We start from the raw sequence: 17,356 nt of genomic DNA, 5'->3' as shown, positions 1-17,356 counted from the left end.
GATGAGCACCAGCATGCCCTGAGCTCATCTCGCCTACAGATAAGAGAAGCTAACCTCACTAACCTTAAACCCTTAACTCATTACCTTCACCCAGATTTAGTAGCACAAGACCCTAATTTAAGAGATTTACTGTTTGCAATCACCAGGATGGTGTTCAGCCACCTATAGTTAATGAGATAAGGTAAATATTCACACTGACCCAATGAGACAATGCCAGCCAGGCAGATGATAGGTAGGTGCCAAGCTTCGTTTCTTGTGCAAATTAAACTTAAACTCTCCTCTTTTTTCCATAGCCCAGGTGTTATCGTTAGTTCTAAAGATTCTCCCTTTAGCAATCAACTCAGAGTAAAAGTGCTTTTAGGAACCAAATGCTACATGTTGTGATGCAGGTTGCCTAGAAACTGAGAACACTTTCCTGCCCTGCCAGAAAATAGCACAGCTGAGAGCCAGAAGTGGCACTGAAGGAAAAATGGCAGTTTTATTTTACTTGTGACTTATATTAACATATAGACTCCTAAAATTTTACCTAAATTCCTTTTTATATCCCCTAATTGATTTTAGCCCTTAGTTGACCCTACCTCCATTAGTCACTCCCCTTTTGGGTTGTAAATGAAAGCTGACAATTACTGCTCTTCCTATGGATCTTATCACCCATCTCCATGACCCTGAAAACTTCAAGCCTCACATTGTATTGCCAAAGAATTAGTGCTTGTAAATACATATAAACTGGTACTCCCATGGCACTTGTAGAATTCACTTAGAAGAATAAAGTGAATGGACTGAAAGAGCTCAATGTGCATAGATTCTTTTGATATTCCTTAGATTAGATTCTCAGCTGGTTGTTAATTTCTTCCACAGACCCTGGGAAAGGGCTATCTGGGGCTGGACCCCAATAGCTCTTGTTATAAAATCGAAGTATTGACAGTCTGGTTTCCTTGGCTATAGATGACAACTTTTCTCTGGGTCTTCAACTGTGTGTTCCTTGTGTGTCTGTGATCTGTTCTCTATTTTTTATGCAGATAACAGTGATCCTGCATTAGAGTTCTACCTGATAACTTTTTTTAAAACTTCATTTTGCCCTTAAAGTCTATCTAAAAGTTAGGCCATATTTGGAGGAACTGGGTGTTTGAATGTGAACATATGGATTTGGGGGAGACACATTGAGCCTATGGTGGAAGGTGAAGGAGGCACATAACAGCCACTAAGCAGCAGCTATTCTGAATGCAGCCAAGTGCACACAGCCAGTTTCTACTGCCCTGAAAGTAGAGATGTCTTGCTTTACCTCTACATGTATATGCAGGGACTCTTCCTAATCTATCACATTAGTGGCCCGTGACAAAGAGTCTGGTTTTGCATATGACCACACCATTTCATTTTATGTGAAACTGTTATGTTTTTGTTCTCTGAGCCTACCTCCTGCCTGGAGAAAGACTTGTAGGCCCAGAGGCTTGTCCTCAATTTTAACCGTGTCTCCCTTCTAGTGACAAACTGTTACTATTCCTTTTAAACCTCTGTGGGATTTCTGTGCAACACTTTACAGTCCACTACACTGTAAATAGCCACCTGCATCAGCCTGTCTGTTGGGTTGGATGTAGGAGCCTATGGGACACCATCCTTGAGATGCACAGAAGACCTTTTATCAAGGGAGCCATTAAACTTAAGGTCTTAGCATAGTAACCCTTGACCTTGCTCCTTAGGCCAGGAACTTGGTCTTTATCTTGTGGCCATTTTTTTACTTTTAAGATTACTTGCCAATTGGTAAGCCTAGGAATAGAAGCAGTTTCATTGCCTACCCAACAGAACCTGGCTTGGAAATAGTTTCTTTAACTTCTGCTTCAAATGGGAATACTTCATTTCTTCTTTTCTTCATTTTTGAGACATGTGGAAGGCCACAGAGGCTTCCTAGTGAGAACTTGCTCAGGTCAGAGAATCTGGGCTTGCTTTACCCAGCAGGGCTGCATAATGGGATGATTTGACCACGGGCATGGTTACCATGTGTTTGGAAGGGTCTACATTTGGCTGTACAGTGTGCATTGATCTTGCAAGGAGGAGATCTTTTGCCTCTCCCATTGGCATGTTATAAAAAGCCCTTTTCAATAATGGATGAGGCTGTTGGGTATTGACCCAGGTCCTTCCGAAGCTATCCTGTGTTTCTGTCTTTCTTCTGGTTGGCTAGGTCTCTCTTTCTATCTGATATTTTCTTACCCCTCTCTCTTCCTCCAAAGAGGTGGGAGCTGGGCCCCCACAGAGACAGCACCTCATGCAGCACAAACCAGCTTCAGGTTTTAGGAAATTGAGAATGACATTGAGCTCCTGATTCTCCTGCCTCCACCTTCTCAGTGATGACATTAACACATGCACAAGTGCACTCGGCAACATTTGCTTTTTTGGTACATCTCTCTCTTTCCATACTTCTGCCTTGGCAATCACACTCTTCAGAAGTACCTTAGTTCAATACAGAAGACCACAGAAAAGTGTCCTGTTGTTTTTATTCTGCAACATTTCATCTCTACATAATCACAATCCAACATGTCTAGTATTTTGTAGAATCTTTGGTAGATTTTTTTTCCAGAGAACTTTGCTTGATACAAGAAAAAAACAAAAACAAAAACTTAAGGTAGAAGACTTTCTATTTAGTATGTATGCATTTAAAAAAATGTTGAAGCTATTACTCACATTGGTTTTATTGAATAAAGACATCTAGGTTTCTATAAAATTATACTGTATGTGAAACTCCACCTTGAAGAGCATGCCAACTTGTGTGACTCACCACAATTTTCTAACAGTGAACATCATGCTTCCTTACCTACTATAGGTGGCCCAGAATAGGTTGTATAGCATAGTAAGATATATATAACCCTAGCCCTTGGTGACCATGGGGTCTAGTTGGGGGATTATCCAAGATGCAGAAAGTTAACAGATAAAATAACCACCATAAGTGGTCCAATTAAAGTTCAAAGTATACACATGATTGGTGAGAAAAATAAACTTGTTTTGAAATGGTGTTTAAAAGCTTCATAGAATTTAACTATTACAGCTAGTCATGGAAAACACAGTAGTCTACAGAAACATGACTTCTGCAAGGAGAACCTGTGATAGTCTAAGCTAGCTGCCATGACAGCTAGATAAATTGAAAACAGATAATAAATACCAGCTGTTAGAAGACCACACTGCCTGCACATGTCCCGAAGCCTAACACAGTGATGGGCACATACCTGGTGAGTGGTGGACAGTAAAGCAAAATAAAGTTAAACTGGACATTAAGGACCAATCACTAGTAAACTGCAGTGGCTGTCATCATCCACAAAAGCATTTACTATGATGCAAACAGGTTAAGTCAAGTGATAGCGAGAGTTGAGCAACCAAGAAAAACAGTATATAAAGCTGGCATGGATTGTCTGTGCAGTGAGTGGGCATTTATTTAGGGTCACCTTAAAGAACTTTGTAGGCTCTCTTGAGGGAATTGTTTGCCTCCTTTGTTGTTTACACAACCAGAAACACAACCACTCTGTGATCCTGTGACCTGGCAAAGGGCACTGATGAATATCAGGATAGGGAAGAGGAATATGGGCATCATAAGATCAGGTTGAAAGGGGGAAAGTGCCCTCATCTTGGAACATGAGTTCAACCTATATGTCCATTCTCACAGGGTTGTAAGAGCTGTCAAGATAGAATAGATTGAATAGAGAACTGTTTCCCACATAGTAAATGTGTCTTTATGGAGAAGAGAACCTGCCACAGAACAGGAGGGTATTGGTTTCATTGTGCCTGATGAAGAAAAGGAAGGGGTGGTCAGCACAAAACCTTGGGTCACCACCAGATGAATAACAGCATATATTTACCATGGTGGAGGCTGCAGCCTCGGTGCCTTCTTCATTCACCTCCACAACACTCTTGTGAACACACTCAGACACACACAAGTTTCTCTCCAGAGACATTCCTGATAAATCGGCCTTGCCCTCTTGGAAGACATCCACCATTCCCAAGTGCTGAAACACAGACTTCATGTCATAATCCTCTTGCAGTTTAAATTTTGGAAGTAAAACCTCAGCTATAGTGCTCCTCATAAAGTCTGGTTTGGTCCAAGACATTAACTTCTCAAAAGTGAGATTGTTTTCCACCTGACAAAGAAGAATTAGAGACTTTGAGATTCACAGTTGAGTTCTTACCCAGAGGCACATAGACAGTTCACACTCACAGAACCCTCCATCATCCTTCAGGGGGCATGCCTATTCACAGGGACAGACAGTGTGAGGGTCCCACTGTCCTACTAACTTGAGTGAGGCTTCTCTGATCAGCGCGAAAGCCAAGCAGCCCAGGGTTGGGAAGACCTGGCTGTCCTCTCCTAAATAATTTCTGAGACATCTTATATTCTGACATGTGAACATGTCCAGGTGATTATGGTTTAGGTTGTGTTTGCTTTTGTTTTCTTGATCTAGACTTAGTTTTGAAGATAGTACTGCTGTGGGATGGTCTGTATGTCAAATTGCTCTGATTGGTCAATAAATAAAACACTGATTGGCCAGTGACCAGGCAGGAAGTATAGGCAGGACTAACAGAGAGGAGAATTGGAACAGGAAGGCAGAGAGAGACACTGCTAGCTGCCGCCATGACAAGCAGCATGTGAAGATGCTGGTAAGCCATGAGCCACGTGGCAAGGGCTAGATATATGGAAATGGAATAATTTAAGATATAAGAACAGTTAGCAAGAAGCCTGCCATGGCCATACAGTTTGTAAGCAATATAAGTCTCTGTGTTTACTTGGTTGGGTCTGAGCGGCTGTGGGACTGGCTGGTGACAGAGATTTGTCCTGACTGTGGGCAAGGCAGGAAAACTCTAGCTACATAGTACATCATTGCTGTTTTTTAAAAAAAAATGGAAAAAATAAGACTTTTGGTGTGAACCACATCTGAAGGAAGGTCTGTCTAGCATTGGATTCTATGCATTGTGTGGCCTACTGTGGCTTTTATGTGAAATTTACCCCAAAGGCTCACATACTGAAACCTTATTCTGAAGCTGGCAGCAACATTAGTGATGCATCTATAATTTAGACATGAGGGGTTCTAGCAGAATGAAGGAAGTAGTTATAGAAGGTGTAGCTATGAAGGTCATCCTTGGTCCTTTGTCCCTTTTTCTTTCTCTGCTTCCTGTGTATTAAAAGGTCTGTAGTCTCTGTCATTATGGAAACCATTGATGGCGACAGGTAACTTGAAATGAACCCTCTGAATCTGTGATCTAACATAAATCCTTCCTATCCTGGGTAATTCATGTCAGTCATTTTGTCAGTGACAAAACACTAACACCATAGATGCCACAGTGAGGAAGCTGGATGGGAAGAGCCAGGGGAGCTATTGTGCTTCCAAAGATCCCTTAGGTCATGCACGCTCCACGGCCCACTGTTCAAAGGATGTGTGACACTCTGTGGGGTACCCTGCTGCAAGGAAGACCAAGATGTGTCATAATGCTCTGCCTGACTCTGTCCTCCTCAGCTGCATCCCTCCTCTTCCTCTTTGTTTGGGAAAAGTGCAATATCTTTTCTGTCTATTTTATGTTCTCAGATACTAAAAGAACATACTAAGGAAGGTCATGATATGGGTTATCTTTATTTTGGGTGACTATATACCAAGCCAATATGTAGAGTTCATTGTCTGAGTTGTCTTCATTTTGCCCTATCAGGTAGCCACCTCCCATTTAGTGATAAAGTTATGTTCTGTGTCAAGGTCACACAACCCACAATGGGAGTCTCAGATACAGCTTTGACCCAAAGCCCAGCACCTGCACTCAGTCCTAAGCTGGGTACCATCTACTCAAATGGCAGTTGCAAAACTGCAAACACAGCTTTCTGTTCTAATGAGAAGGGACACTGGGTTCTTCTCAGGGACATTGAGAGAGGTGCCTCACCTTGCTGAGGTCCACACCATCAACTGGGAGCAGGACCATCAAGCTCAGCTCCATGCCATCATAGGGCATCACCAGCATCTTTGCCTCAACTTCTTTCACATAGGCAAGTTTAAATACGTCTTTCTGATACATCATCTGCACTGGTCTTGTCTCCCTCTGAACAGAAGAATCCAGAACATAAAAGATATTATTGAGAGAGTTCAGAGTGTTTTCAAATGAGTGGAATTTAACAGCAGAAATGTTTTAGCACTCACAATGAAAACACTATTCATGGTATAGTGAACACTTAGTCAATATCTATCAGCCTCTTCCTGCTTTCATAAAAATAATGGAGTGCAAGCAGATATATACTGCTGTAGATAGGGTTCTGCAGTTGTGATGAAACACCAAAACCAACTTGGGAAGAAAAGGGTTTATTTCATCTTAAAACTCTCAGGTCACATTCCATCACTGAGGCAAGTCAGCAGGAACTCAGGTAAAAGCCATTAAAAAATGCTACTTATTGACTTCTTCCCCATGGATTTCTCAATCTTCTTTCTTACATAGCTCAAGACCATTTGCCCAGGGTTGGTACTACACAAAATGCACTGGGCCCACACCAATCAAGTATGAAGAAAATGCCTAACAGACTTGCCTCTAGGCCAGTCTCAAAGAGGCAATTTCTCAGTGCAGAGTCCTTCTTTTCAAATGGCTCTAACTTGTCTCAAGTTGACAAAACAACAACGTGGACAGGGATTAACTCAGGAAAGATGATATGGCATCTGGCAACAAATATGACATTCAAATGTTAATATTTTAAAATCCTGCTTGGGTCTAAAATGTTCCATAAAGGCTCATGATCCAAGGCTTTTGTCCACAGGGTAGCACCATTGGAATGTGGACAAACCTTTAGGAGGTAGGGCCCGATGGGAGTATGTAAAATGTTAGGGGTGGGCCCTGAAGAAGATATTTGTACTACAATCTCTTCCTGTTTCTCTCTATTGCTTTCTGACTGCTGTGAGGCCAACAAGCCCTCACCATGCATTTCCACCATGCTGTAGTGCATCACCACAACCCAGAGTGATTGGACCAACTGACCAGACTGAAACTTCTGGAACCATGAGCCCAATTAAACTTTTACAACCACCATATCAGATGCAGGATTTTGATCATTTAAAATGGTCAACAATTATATCTAAGGAAACAGCATATAGATAACAAAAAATTTCCTCACATAGACTGGATTATTTTTGTAGTCATGTCAATGGGGTACAGACATATACATCTTTTCAGAAAATAGCCTGGCAACAGGAGCACACATGCTCAGAGGTTTAGGATGGGTCACAACCTTATAACCCACCACAGAGCAGAGAGCTCCAGAGCACAGACAATAACAGGCTTAGGGCAGAACTCCATTCTGATAGCGCATTACAGAAAAGGGAAATCTTTGTGATGTATTACAGTCTGAGGACCTATCATAGACAGACAGTTCTTGTTAACTTTTTAAGAGTTAGGGGCCATCTGGACAGAATCTAATGAATATTTCTATGATTAATCAGGTTGTTTCTGTTATGATAGTCCAGAGGTATTTTTTAAACACAGATGTGGACTGACCATATGGGAAGATTTTAATTACAGTGGTACATTAAACATAAAAATTTGCTGCAGGCCACACATAATGAAGATTAAATTACCCAATAAAAGGACTCATTCTTTTAGAAAGTTTTTTTAAAGCACCTGTAATAAAAACATAGTAAGGAGTTTATCATTCATGACACTCCAAAGCATATCAAATTATATTATATAGGTATTGGGCAAATAATTCTAATATCTACTGTAATTCAAATTATACTCCAATTAAGACAGAGATCCTAATCACTCAGTTTCAATATTAGAAAGCGATAAATACTGTTTAATAATGATAAATTACTAAATATTCTTATATTACTTTCTACTCTGCCTCATATTCCATACATATATTATACTATGTTAGCAGCTTAGTTTTGCTATTCCAAAAATGTAAGGAAAATTTAATTTCTAAAATGAGGTAGGAACAATGGTTTTATGAGAAATTACCAGAAGCAGTATGAACCACCATCAGGATGTAAAATAACACAAGGAGAAAATACTATTTATTTTTATCATTTTCTACAGAGTTTAACCTTTCGTTCAGAAATATATGTTTGAAATGGTTTTCTGTGCTTTCTCATTTTCGCTTTCTAGGCTGAGGATAAAACCCAGCACCCACACAGGACATGTGATCTCTACCTCTGAGCTCCAGAGCTACACATTCACAATCACACCCTCGCATGCAATCTCTCCACCACACTGGTGTGGACCTTTGGACACTGTTCCTTACCTGGTTTATTTTAAAGGGCATTTCCCTTGTGCGTTCTTTGTCAAACTCTTTTTGCCACTTTCCTTTGAAATATAAGGCGTTGACAAGAACCAGCCTGGTCGCAGAATCAACTGAGCCACCCAACAGCAACTCTGGAATTTTCCCTTTTGAGGAAGCAGAGATTCATTCAGGTTCATGTTATACACATGTGAGAAATGAACTGACCTGACATCTGGGCAGGTCCAAGCATCATGCTTTCAAATTTGTGGAATGTGGATAAACATATTTAAAAAATCAAAACAACATACAAACACCCATTTTTGACTTGATGCCATGCACACTGGAAGAACATGGCAAGTATGTGGATATTGAAAAACTTCCAAGTCTCTCAAGGAAAGCATGTTTGGGAAAAGCAGAAAAAGTGACTCCAGGATGAAAAACAAAGAAGCAGGATATGTAGAAGGGGTCACAGGGCACCAGACTTTCCACCTGGGTGCTAATGTTGGTTGCCATCTTGATTGGTTCTAGAATCAACCAAGAGACATGTCTCTGGGCAGGTCTGTGAGGACATTTCCCAGAAAGAGTAACTAATGGAGAGGACGCTCTTCCAAGGAAGCAAAGGCTTCCTGTGCTGCCCTGATATAAAGACCAAGAGAGAAGCAGCACTGTTTGGTCTGCCTGCCTCAGTCCCTGCTGGTGAGTGCAGCGACACTGTTCACATCTCTGCAACTGCAATTTTCAGCTGACACTGGAGCCCATATGGACTAAGAGTAGTGACTCTCCAGAAACGTCTAGGCTTTTCATTACCAACTGACTGTTAAGGTCTCCAGCCTCATAGACTGGGCAGCTACCAGATTCTCAGCTTCTCCATAAGCAGATGGCCAGTAGCTGATTACTCAGCCTGTATTGTGTGTGCCATTCTATTAAATCCCCTTAGTAAAATTCTGTTCCTCTAGAGCACTCTGACGAATACACTGCTGTGAAATACAGCATCTAGTACTCTGTCATCATGCCTGGCTCTACATACCACAGTATGTCAGACACTCAAGTACAGATACTAGTTTGGAGGATGTATTACTATTCTACACTTCAGAGTCCCATCCATCTCTTCTTCTCTATTAAGGAGTATTCTTTCATGATCCTATTAAGGAGTATCCTTTCAATGATCAAGACAATCCTTGCTAATTTATGACATCAAGATTACACAAGAAGTAAGGACTCCAACAAAAAATTCACAAACAATTGCTGAGATGTTAAGAAAATATTCTCATTCTATTTGGTCTGTCTGTCTGTCTGTTTCTTTTTCTATCTCTTTTAGCAGAAATAGGAATGTACCTAGTGTTACAGAGGCATCTGAATGGTTTAATTATCAGACAATGATCTCAATGATCTCCAAGTTCAATGCTGGAACATGTCATCTCTGAAATAAAAACAACTAAGTTCAACCCGCATTGAGTCAGTGTAACTGAGCAGCCCTGAAAGAGGAAATCAAGTCTAGTTTCATCAAATTAAGTAAGGGATCTGAAGCAGGAAATATGGAAGCAGAAACAGAACTCCTCTTGAGAGGTAAAGGCGGTGGTGTCCAGGGAACACAGATTGTAGGAAGATCCAGCCCAGGACCAGATTATGGGGAACATCTACCCACGCATCTCCATCTTAGAGATGGTGGAGTCACCTGGCCTACCATTACTGCAGACCATCCGTGTCTTCTAAGGTAAACTGTTAGACTGGAAATCAGGCCTATGAGTTCTCAGGACATTTGTATCAGCCCCTCTCTCCTAGAGAAATACACAAACAACTCTGTTTTTAAAGTCTAAGTGTCTGAGTAAAATCTCATGAATCCCATGAATACACTTGAGGTCTGAATTATATCATTTGACCTAGCTAGTCTGCATCACTTTGACTCTTTGAAATAACAGTGAAATTATTCAGTGGGGGGGAGGGGGAGAAGAGAAAATTAAGAGGAAGGAGGGAGGGTAGAGGAGGGAGGGATGGACAGAAAGGACAAGAATGTGGGTGTGAAATAACCTGAAATCCTGACCTTCAGTCTGTTCGGAGACCCACGTGTTGATGTGTTTCCGGGACTCCTCTGCTGCTTTGACGAAGGACAGCTGCTCCAGCTCTGAGTGGTAGAACTGAAGACAGGACTCCTTAAAGGTCTGGAGAGAAACGTGTTCAGTGAGGTAACATTGCAAAACATAGTGTCAGCAAACTTTCCAATCATCTGAATACTATGGCATTAAAAAAAATAAAATACAACCAAACTTAAAATGAGTGTAAATATCACTTTAAAGAACAAACATCTTTTTGTCCTAGGCCTTTATAAATGGGGATAAGTAGATATGAATAAATTAAAAATTACATGAATAAATAAAAATAATAATATTTCTGACTTGGAATATTTCAAGGTATCATTATAGAATTGCGGTCTTTGGGCAAGGTTCAGGAGTTGAGTCTCTCTATGTAGCCTAGGCTGGCCTAGAACTCATGGACTCCTGTCTCAGTATTCTAAAATCAAGTATTATAGATGTGGACAATCACACTGACTAGAACTTGATCCTTAATTTCCTCAGGTTCTCTAGGGTCCTTTGCTGTAGAACTTAATCCTTAATTTCCTCAGGTTCTCTAGGGTCCTTTGCTGTGGATATCGCTCTGTATGCTGTTAATGGGTTTCTCTGATTGGTTAATAAATAAAACGCTGATTGGGCTGTAGCCAGGCAAGAAGTATAGTATAGTCGGGATAAGCAGAGAGGAGAATTCTGGCAACAGGAAGGATGAGTCAGGAGTCACCAGAGACACACAGAGGAAGCAAGATGTGAAGGTAGAACTGAGAAAAGCTACCAAGCCTCATGGCTAAACATAAAAAGTTATGGGTTAATTTAAGAGTAAGAACTAGTCAATAGTTAGCCTGAGCTAATGGCCTAGCAGTTTTAATTGATATAAGCCTCTGTGTGTTTACTTGGGTCCAAGCGACTGCGGGACTAGTGGGTGAGAGATTTGTCCTGACCATGGGCCAGGTGGGACACAGGAAAACTTCAGCTACAGTCCTTCAATAGGGATCTATATCAACAAGTATTTGAATATAATTGACATCATTCTATTGATACAACTTACTGGGAGGAATTCACAAGTGCTCTCTGCAAAGAGCCTGTTGGCCATTCTAAGCAAGTATTTTCTGTTGGACTTGTTCAAGTTACTGAGCAGCATTTGGAAGCCTTGATGAATGTCTTTGTCTGTGTTTAAGCCAAGTGCCTGTGAAGGAAAAGAATAAGATATTATAAGCTCAGTAATGAGATGTTGTGGTTGTAAATATAATTTTCAAGCTGAAGAGTTACTCAGCTAGTGAAGTAAGAAAGGCTCTGATGTGAAGCAGGTTGGTATTAAAACAATTTAAAGCAGGAATTAGCCTTAATTGCTAAGAAATAATTATAAAGTCTATTACTCTAAAAATAATATAGATCTTAGCAACCCATGTTTCAAGTAATTTCAACATCTTTTTTTTTTTCCATTGCAGTACTTGGGACTGACCCTAGCTCCAAACAAATGCTAAGCAAGAGTTTACCAGCTCTACCACTGAGTTATGCTCACAATGCCTCCTCTCCACCTTTGATAAAACTTTTCATTAGAAACTTAGTTGCCTTAGCTAGCCTTGGACTTGGGATCCTCCTTCCTCACTCACCTTAGTAGCTGGAATTAAAGCCCTGTGCCACATGGCTAGCATGAATCTATCTGTGCACCATTTTCTAGGTAAGTCTGGACACAATTTTGAGAGTTCTTCCAAGGTATTAGTCTGGAAAGCTCATTGCCCTGAAAGAAGTCTTAATTGGTGGGTCAGGGTAAAGAGATGGCTCAGCAGTTAAAAGCACTGGCTGCATTTCCAGAGGACCTGGGTTTAATTCACTGCCCATAGCGCAGCTCTAAACTGCTATAACTCCTGTTCCAGAGGCATTCACATCCTGTAGAGACATATATGTGGGCAAAACACCAGTGTACATAAATTAAAAGGAAATTATTTTTTTAAAAAGTAAATCTTACTGGAGTAGACTGGCTCTTTTCTCTTTATGCCATGACCAATGAAACAGTATGATCCCATTCCTACCCTCCCTTCTCAGCAACTTTTGGCAAGTGAAACAGGTGTGGGGTGACACACAGCTTACCTGAGACATCTGGACTGCAGTGTCTCCCTTTGCCCCTAAGAAGACCATAGCTAGGGCAGAAGAGATGCTCATGGGAGAATAACATACATTTTTTGAAGGGTTGTTTTCACAGAGCATCTTTAAAAGGTGGATGGCAAAGTTGCCATTTGCTTCAGACAGAGTATTCATGATGCAGAGTCTAGAGGCAAAAGAGAAATGGTACTCAACATACACTGAAGGTTCATTGACCTGACTCAGGGGAATGTGGGACTCTACTCTTGCTTCTCATTTCCAAGCTCAGAAGTACTTAACATTTTATTTTGAAAATTAATTCTCAGTCACAGTTCTTCCAGTTTTAAGGTTATTATCTAAGTGTGGTCATGGCAACAGACCAAACTAGCAGCTGTATCATCTGCATAGGTAGAGGTCAGATCATCAGGACTGCACACAGGACCCAGCTGAGAGAGGTGGGCTCTAGTCTCCTTCCATATACACCAGCTCCTCTCTCTGCAGATGGTGGCCTGGAGGATAAATAGGAGGAGGAAGAAAAGAGGAAGGGAAGAAGAAAATAGACATGAGCGTCCAGGTCCTCTAGCCTGGCTTCAGCAAAGCTGCACTCTGTGTCTGCCTGTGAAGACTCCTCTGAGATGTCCAGGTGTGCATTAGACAGAGTCTCCGCATTTGCAGCTACTACAGGACAGACTTGGAGATGCTGAATGAGACCCGAAGACAGGCTGGTGTCACCAGCCCTGCTGTGCAGCAGGAAGCATCCCCCTGCAGTGGCTGCTCAGGAGGCCTTGATCAGGCAATGGCACCAGGCTGTTTCTCTGTGGAACATACCTCACTCCCAGATGAATGGACAGCTTGGTCCAGACTAAGTGACTGCCCCTGCCACAATATCCCAAATCTGAGTCCCTGTACATCTAACGGCTGTGCTCTGACTGTCATATGACCTTTGAACACTGGAAGTGTGTTCTTGAGTTCTTTCTACAGTGCTTAAATGCAGATAAAATAGCCTAGGGAGTCTCAGAACATCACAATCCATACTTCTTCCCTCTCCCCATACAGAAGGACTCAGTATCCTGAGAGTGTGTTCAGATCCTGTGACTCTTCCCCATAATTCCCCCAAGGCTCTTCAGGAAAGTTGGGGCAGCTTTATTTAAATGCCTGGCCTTCTGGTTGGTCTTCTCATCTGACCTACCATGCCATCCCTACACTCCTGACAATCTTGATGTCCCTTTAAAGTTGCTTCTGAATCCTTGTAGTACCGTTTATTCCACCCAGAAGGTCATCTACCCCCTCTCTGTTACTGAATACAAACTACTTAAACTCTGCTCTGCCACCCTAGTGATGATGCCCCAGTCAGTTCTGTCATCATCCTAAGTGCAGTCCTTCCTCTTGCTCACTGTGTCTCCACAACACTTGGAGCTCTCTGAAGACACAGTGTAATGACATGGTACAAGGAGGCCTTGATGGGTTGGTGCCTTCAGTAGGTACTGAAGATTGATGCTGTTCTGATACTTCTGCCTCCAGTGATGTGGAGACCTGGGCATGGACTGGTCCCTGTCATTTTAAATAGATTCAAAGGCTACTTAGTCTGCACTCAGATATAATTTATCCTTCTCTGATCTCTGATTCCATTTGACAGCCAGGTTTTGCTTCAGCTGCCTTCTCAGTTCTCTATATAAAATACCCAAGTTTCCCTCTCCCAGGTCTACAACTAGGTCTAGACAGAATTTAACTTGTTACCAGATCAGATAAACTCAAGAAAACAGATTTCAGTGTAACTTTTTACTATTGGCTGCTCTCAGTATCTCCTGGAGAATTAGACAAAAGAAACATCTTTAAGTTTTGTCTATATGAAGATAGGAAAGCTGTCTCGCTTCTGTTCACTTTGTTGATGTTTACCGAATCCTCCCTCCTCCTACACTCAGTCAAGCTCTTCCTTCAGTAAATTTCTGCTGCTTATAAATTTACAGATGTTTCATTGTGCTTAAGCCAGGAAATGTTCATACTTTTTAACCCAAAGTCATAGCCTTTTGCTATGATGCCAGGATGTAAATCTGTTCCAGCTGTCTGGCAGATACCTGCAGGCTCCTGGAAAAAGTTCTGCTACTGTATCAAGAAATCGCGTCTGATGAAAACTAACAGTCTCCAGAGCCCATTTAGATCCCACCCATTTTCAAGCTTATTTTGCAGTTTCACTTGTGCCTGAGCAAAGGCCAACCCACAGAGGGTCCTCCAGATATACCAGCCCCTGCACCAGCTCTGAGGATGCCAACCACCAACAGAGGATGCCCACTGGGATGGATGCACCCCCACCTCCAGTGAAACAGCAGATTTCATGGCTCAGGTACTCCTAAAGAATACATCATCCCTCAATTCACTGCTAGTACCACCTCTCCAGACTCAAGTAGGCACCTACCCAGCAACCAGAACCTGGTTTTTCAAGATGTCCCAATAAAGGGCATATCCACCCATGTGTCTCACTTATTCACCCTTGCCTCTTCATTACAACCAGGCCACTTCTCTGTTCCATTCTTTCTGACAGTTATCTCTCTTCCCGTGGCTCGCCCCACTCATGAGACCAATGGTAACAATTTTTTTTTTGCTCCTAGCAACCTGTAGTTGATATGATATGCACCCAAATAAACTTATCTGGGGGTCAGAGAACAGAACAGCCACAATATTAAGCATATAGGTTAGGCTGCTGTAGCACATGCTACATCCTCACATTCTAGAGGAAGAGATCTGTCTGGATTTTGTGAGCTCAAAGCCAGGCATGGTGACACACGCTTTTAATCCCAGGAAGTGATGGCAAGAAGCAGAAAGGTATATAAGGCATCAGGACCAGGAAACTAGAGCCTTTTAAAGCTTTTAGCTTTTAGCAGCAGTTCAGCTGAGATCCATTCAGATGAAGACTCAGAGGCTTTCAGTGTGAGGAAAGACGATATGCTGAGGAACTGGCAAGGTGAGATTAGCTGCAGCTTGTGTTCTGTCTCTCAAATCTTCCAGTGTTCACCCCAATACCTGGCCCCAGGTTTGTTTTTATTAAGACCTTTTAAACTTCATGTTACAGCAACCTGCTTTCTCCGCTCCCTCAAGGAACAGGCCTGAGATCTCCACCACTGAGGTGGCCACAATGACAGCCAACTGAATGCTCCTTCACTCACACATCCCTCTGTACATGACCCCAACTCCCAACTTCCTCCTCCCACTTTGCCCCACAATCAGCAGGAAGAGGTCTTGAGAATTCGGTGCCCTTATTCCCCCAGTTGCTATCCATAACTTGCCTTTTTATACTAATCAACATGGAGGAATGTTACCATTCTGACAGGCCCCTTGGAGACCTGCCCTGATCCTGTAATAAATCCTCTTTTAGGGAAATCCCTCCCTTGTTCTTCCTCTTCCCACTTTCTCCCTTTCTCACCATGAGGTGTGCACACCTCCACTTTCCATCTTTCTCTCCTTCTCTTTCTTCCTCTCTCCCTCTTCCCCTCTCTTTCTCTCTCTGTCTCTCTATTATGATAAACTCTCTCCACGTGAATGCCATGCCTGGGGTGTGAGTGACTTTCCAACCTGTGACACCACCCACCACTGCATCTGTATGGCGTGTCTCCCTCACCCACTGGGACACCAAGGCTCCTGCATGCCATGTCATTAAGGGAGATGCCTGGCCCTCCAATTCTGAGCACCTGGCTAAAGGTGGCATCTGAGGACATCTAATCACCATGGGATCACTGATTTTATAATTGGAATGAAGAGTGCTCAGATTGGATTAAAGCCTGCTGATCTAAAAGGGCCCAGAAGTAAGAGACATTGTTTTGCAGATCCTGAGAAGATGGCAGAGATAGTCAAATGGGCTATGCTGTAGGATATGAGGGGGAGCAGGACAGAGGACAGTGGAGAAGGCCCCGAGACCCTGCAGCACCTATGCCTGACTGAGATGGGTCAATACAGCTGCAGGACTCCAGCCCTAAGACCAGCCTCACTACAACTGACCGCTGGGGTTTCTAGACAAGTCCCCTCTGTGAACGCCCACCAGACACCACTTGCCCTCTGTCACTTTTCCTAACACTCAGGTCCTGGGGTTCATTCCTCTGGACTCAGGCTGGACCTTCTAAAGCTTGCCTCTGCCACTCCCATAGTCTTGGACTGAGCCAGTATCCCTTACCTGCCAACTTCACAGCCTCCCAGGGCAGTGTTCAAGGCTTGATGCTCCTGGAGTGCAGCTTAGCAGCCTGTCCTGTTCAGGAAGGCCCTTTATTCACTGCGGAGTGCTGACATCATGCTCAGAGCCCCAGGCCAGAGGAAGAGGGACTGGCCTGACCTCATTCAGCTCTGTCCTCTACAGGGTGGGGATGGGTGGGGGTTAGTGAACACCTGGTCCCTTGAGAAAGAAAAAACTAGTAGGAGCCTTGGGTCTCTGGATGACAGGGCACAAAGGGAGAAGATTCCCAAGGGTGCCAGAGCACCTGGTGGCTGTAGCTGATACCAAGTCTCCATCCATGCCAGGGACTCAGCTGTGAAGGTGTTTACTCCAGGTGTCTTGTTAGTTCTGCACTATCGTTGACCCACAGGCAGAATCCTGGTGCTAACTTCCAGAAGAGACATTTCCAACTGCTGGGGTGTAGATGCTCCACTGGAGGACCCCTCCATGCACAGTGACAGAAATAGACACTGAGGCAAATTTGTACAGGATATCTAGTCTTCCTTCCTTGCACAGGGCACACGGTATTTGCACAGCTCAAAGAGAGACCTCCTCAAATTTGGAATCTTAGGTGTCTCACCTTTAATGCTTTAGACTAAAATAGTATATTTTATGTGTGTGAGTGTTTTGCCTGAGTGTATGTCTGTACACCATTTGCATGCCTGGTGTCCACAGAGGCCAAAAGACAGCATGAGATCCCCTATACTGGAGTGTTTGTTAGATCCTGGAGTTGTTTGTCCACGTGGCCATGCCGAGGGTAGCTTAGGAACTATGTCCCAGGACAGATGTATT

General features: G+C 42.8%; 1 protein-coding gene across 2 annotated transcripts; it reads right to left on the bottom strand.

Moving 5' to 3' along the window:
• Positions 1-2,472: 2,472 nt before the first annotated feature.
• Positions 2,473-16,631, bottom strand: LOC102908453 (serpin B9-like). Of its 2 annotated transcripts, XM_076573141.1 has the most exons (7): positions 16,529-16,631; positions 12,376-12,553; positions 11,333-11,470; positions 10,260-10,377; positions 8,240-8,382; positions 5,902-6,057; positions 2,473-4,121 (listed from the first exon to the last, which is right to left on the bottom strand). In XM_076573141.1, exons 2-7 carry the CDS (start codon positions 12,541-12,543, stop codon positions 3,717-3,719), a joined length of 1,128 nt encoding a protein of 375 aa, XP_076429256.1. In that variant the 5' UTR covers positions 12,544-12,553; positions 16,529-16,631; the 3' UTR covers positions 2,473-3,716. The 2 variants fall into 2 exon arrangements, with proteins under 2 accessions (XP_076429256.1, XP_076429257.1); XM_076573142.1 differs by lacking the exon at positions 12,376-12,553 and having other exon boundaries at positions 16,529-16,608.
• Between the last annotated feature and the right edge of the window lie 725 nt (positions 16,632-17,356).

The sequence above is a fragment of the Peromyscus maniculatus genome, chromosome 5 (genome assembly GCF_049852395.1).
Source record: "Peromyscus maniculatus bairdii isolate BWxNUB_F1_BW_parent chromosome 5, HU_Pman_BW_mat_3.1, whole genome shotgun sequence".
Taxonomy (NCBI): domain Eukaryota; kingdom Metazoa; phylum Chordata; class Mammalia; order Rodentia; family Cricetidae; genus Peromyscus; species Peromyscus maniculatus.
Note: the sequence above shows the minus strand (reverse complement) of the source record. Positions and strands in the feature narration are given on the sequence as shown.

Excerpts from the sequence above, each read along its gene's own strand:
- LOC102908453 (XM_076573141.1), bottom strand. The coding sequence starts at position 12,543 with ATGAATACTCTGTCTGAAGCAAATGGCAACTTTGCCATCCACCTTTTA. Across the intron at positions 8,383-10,259 it reads GGTCTCCGAACAGACTGAAG|GGAAAATTCCAGAGTTGCTG; the intron begins GTCAGGATTTCA and ends CTTCCTCAAAAG. Across the intron at positions 4,122-5,901 it reads ATGGTGTGGACCTCAGCAAG|GTGGAAAACAATCTCACTTT; the intron begins GTGAGGCACCTC and ends CTTCTTTGTCAG.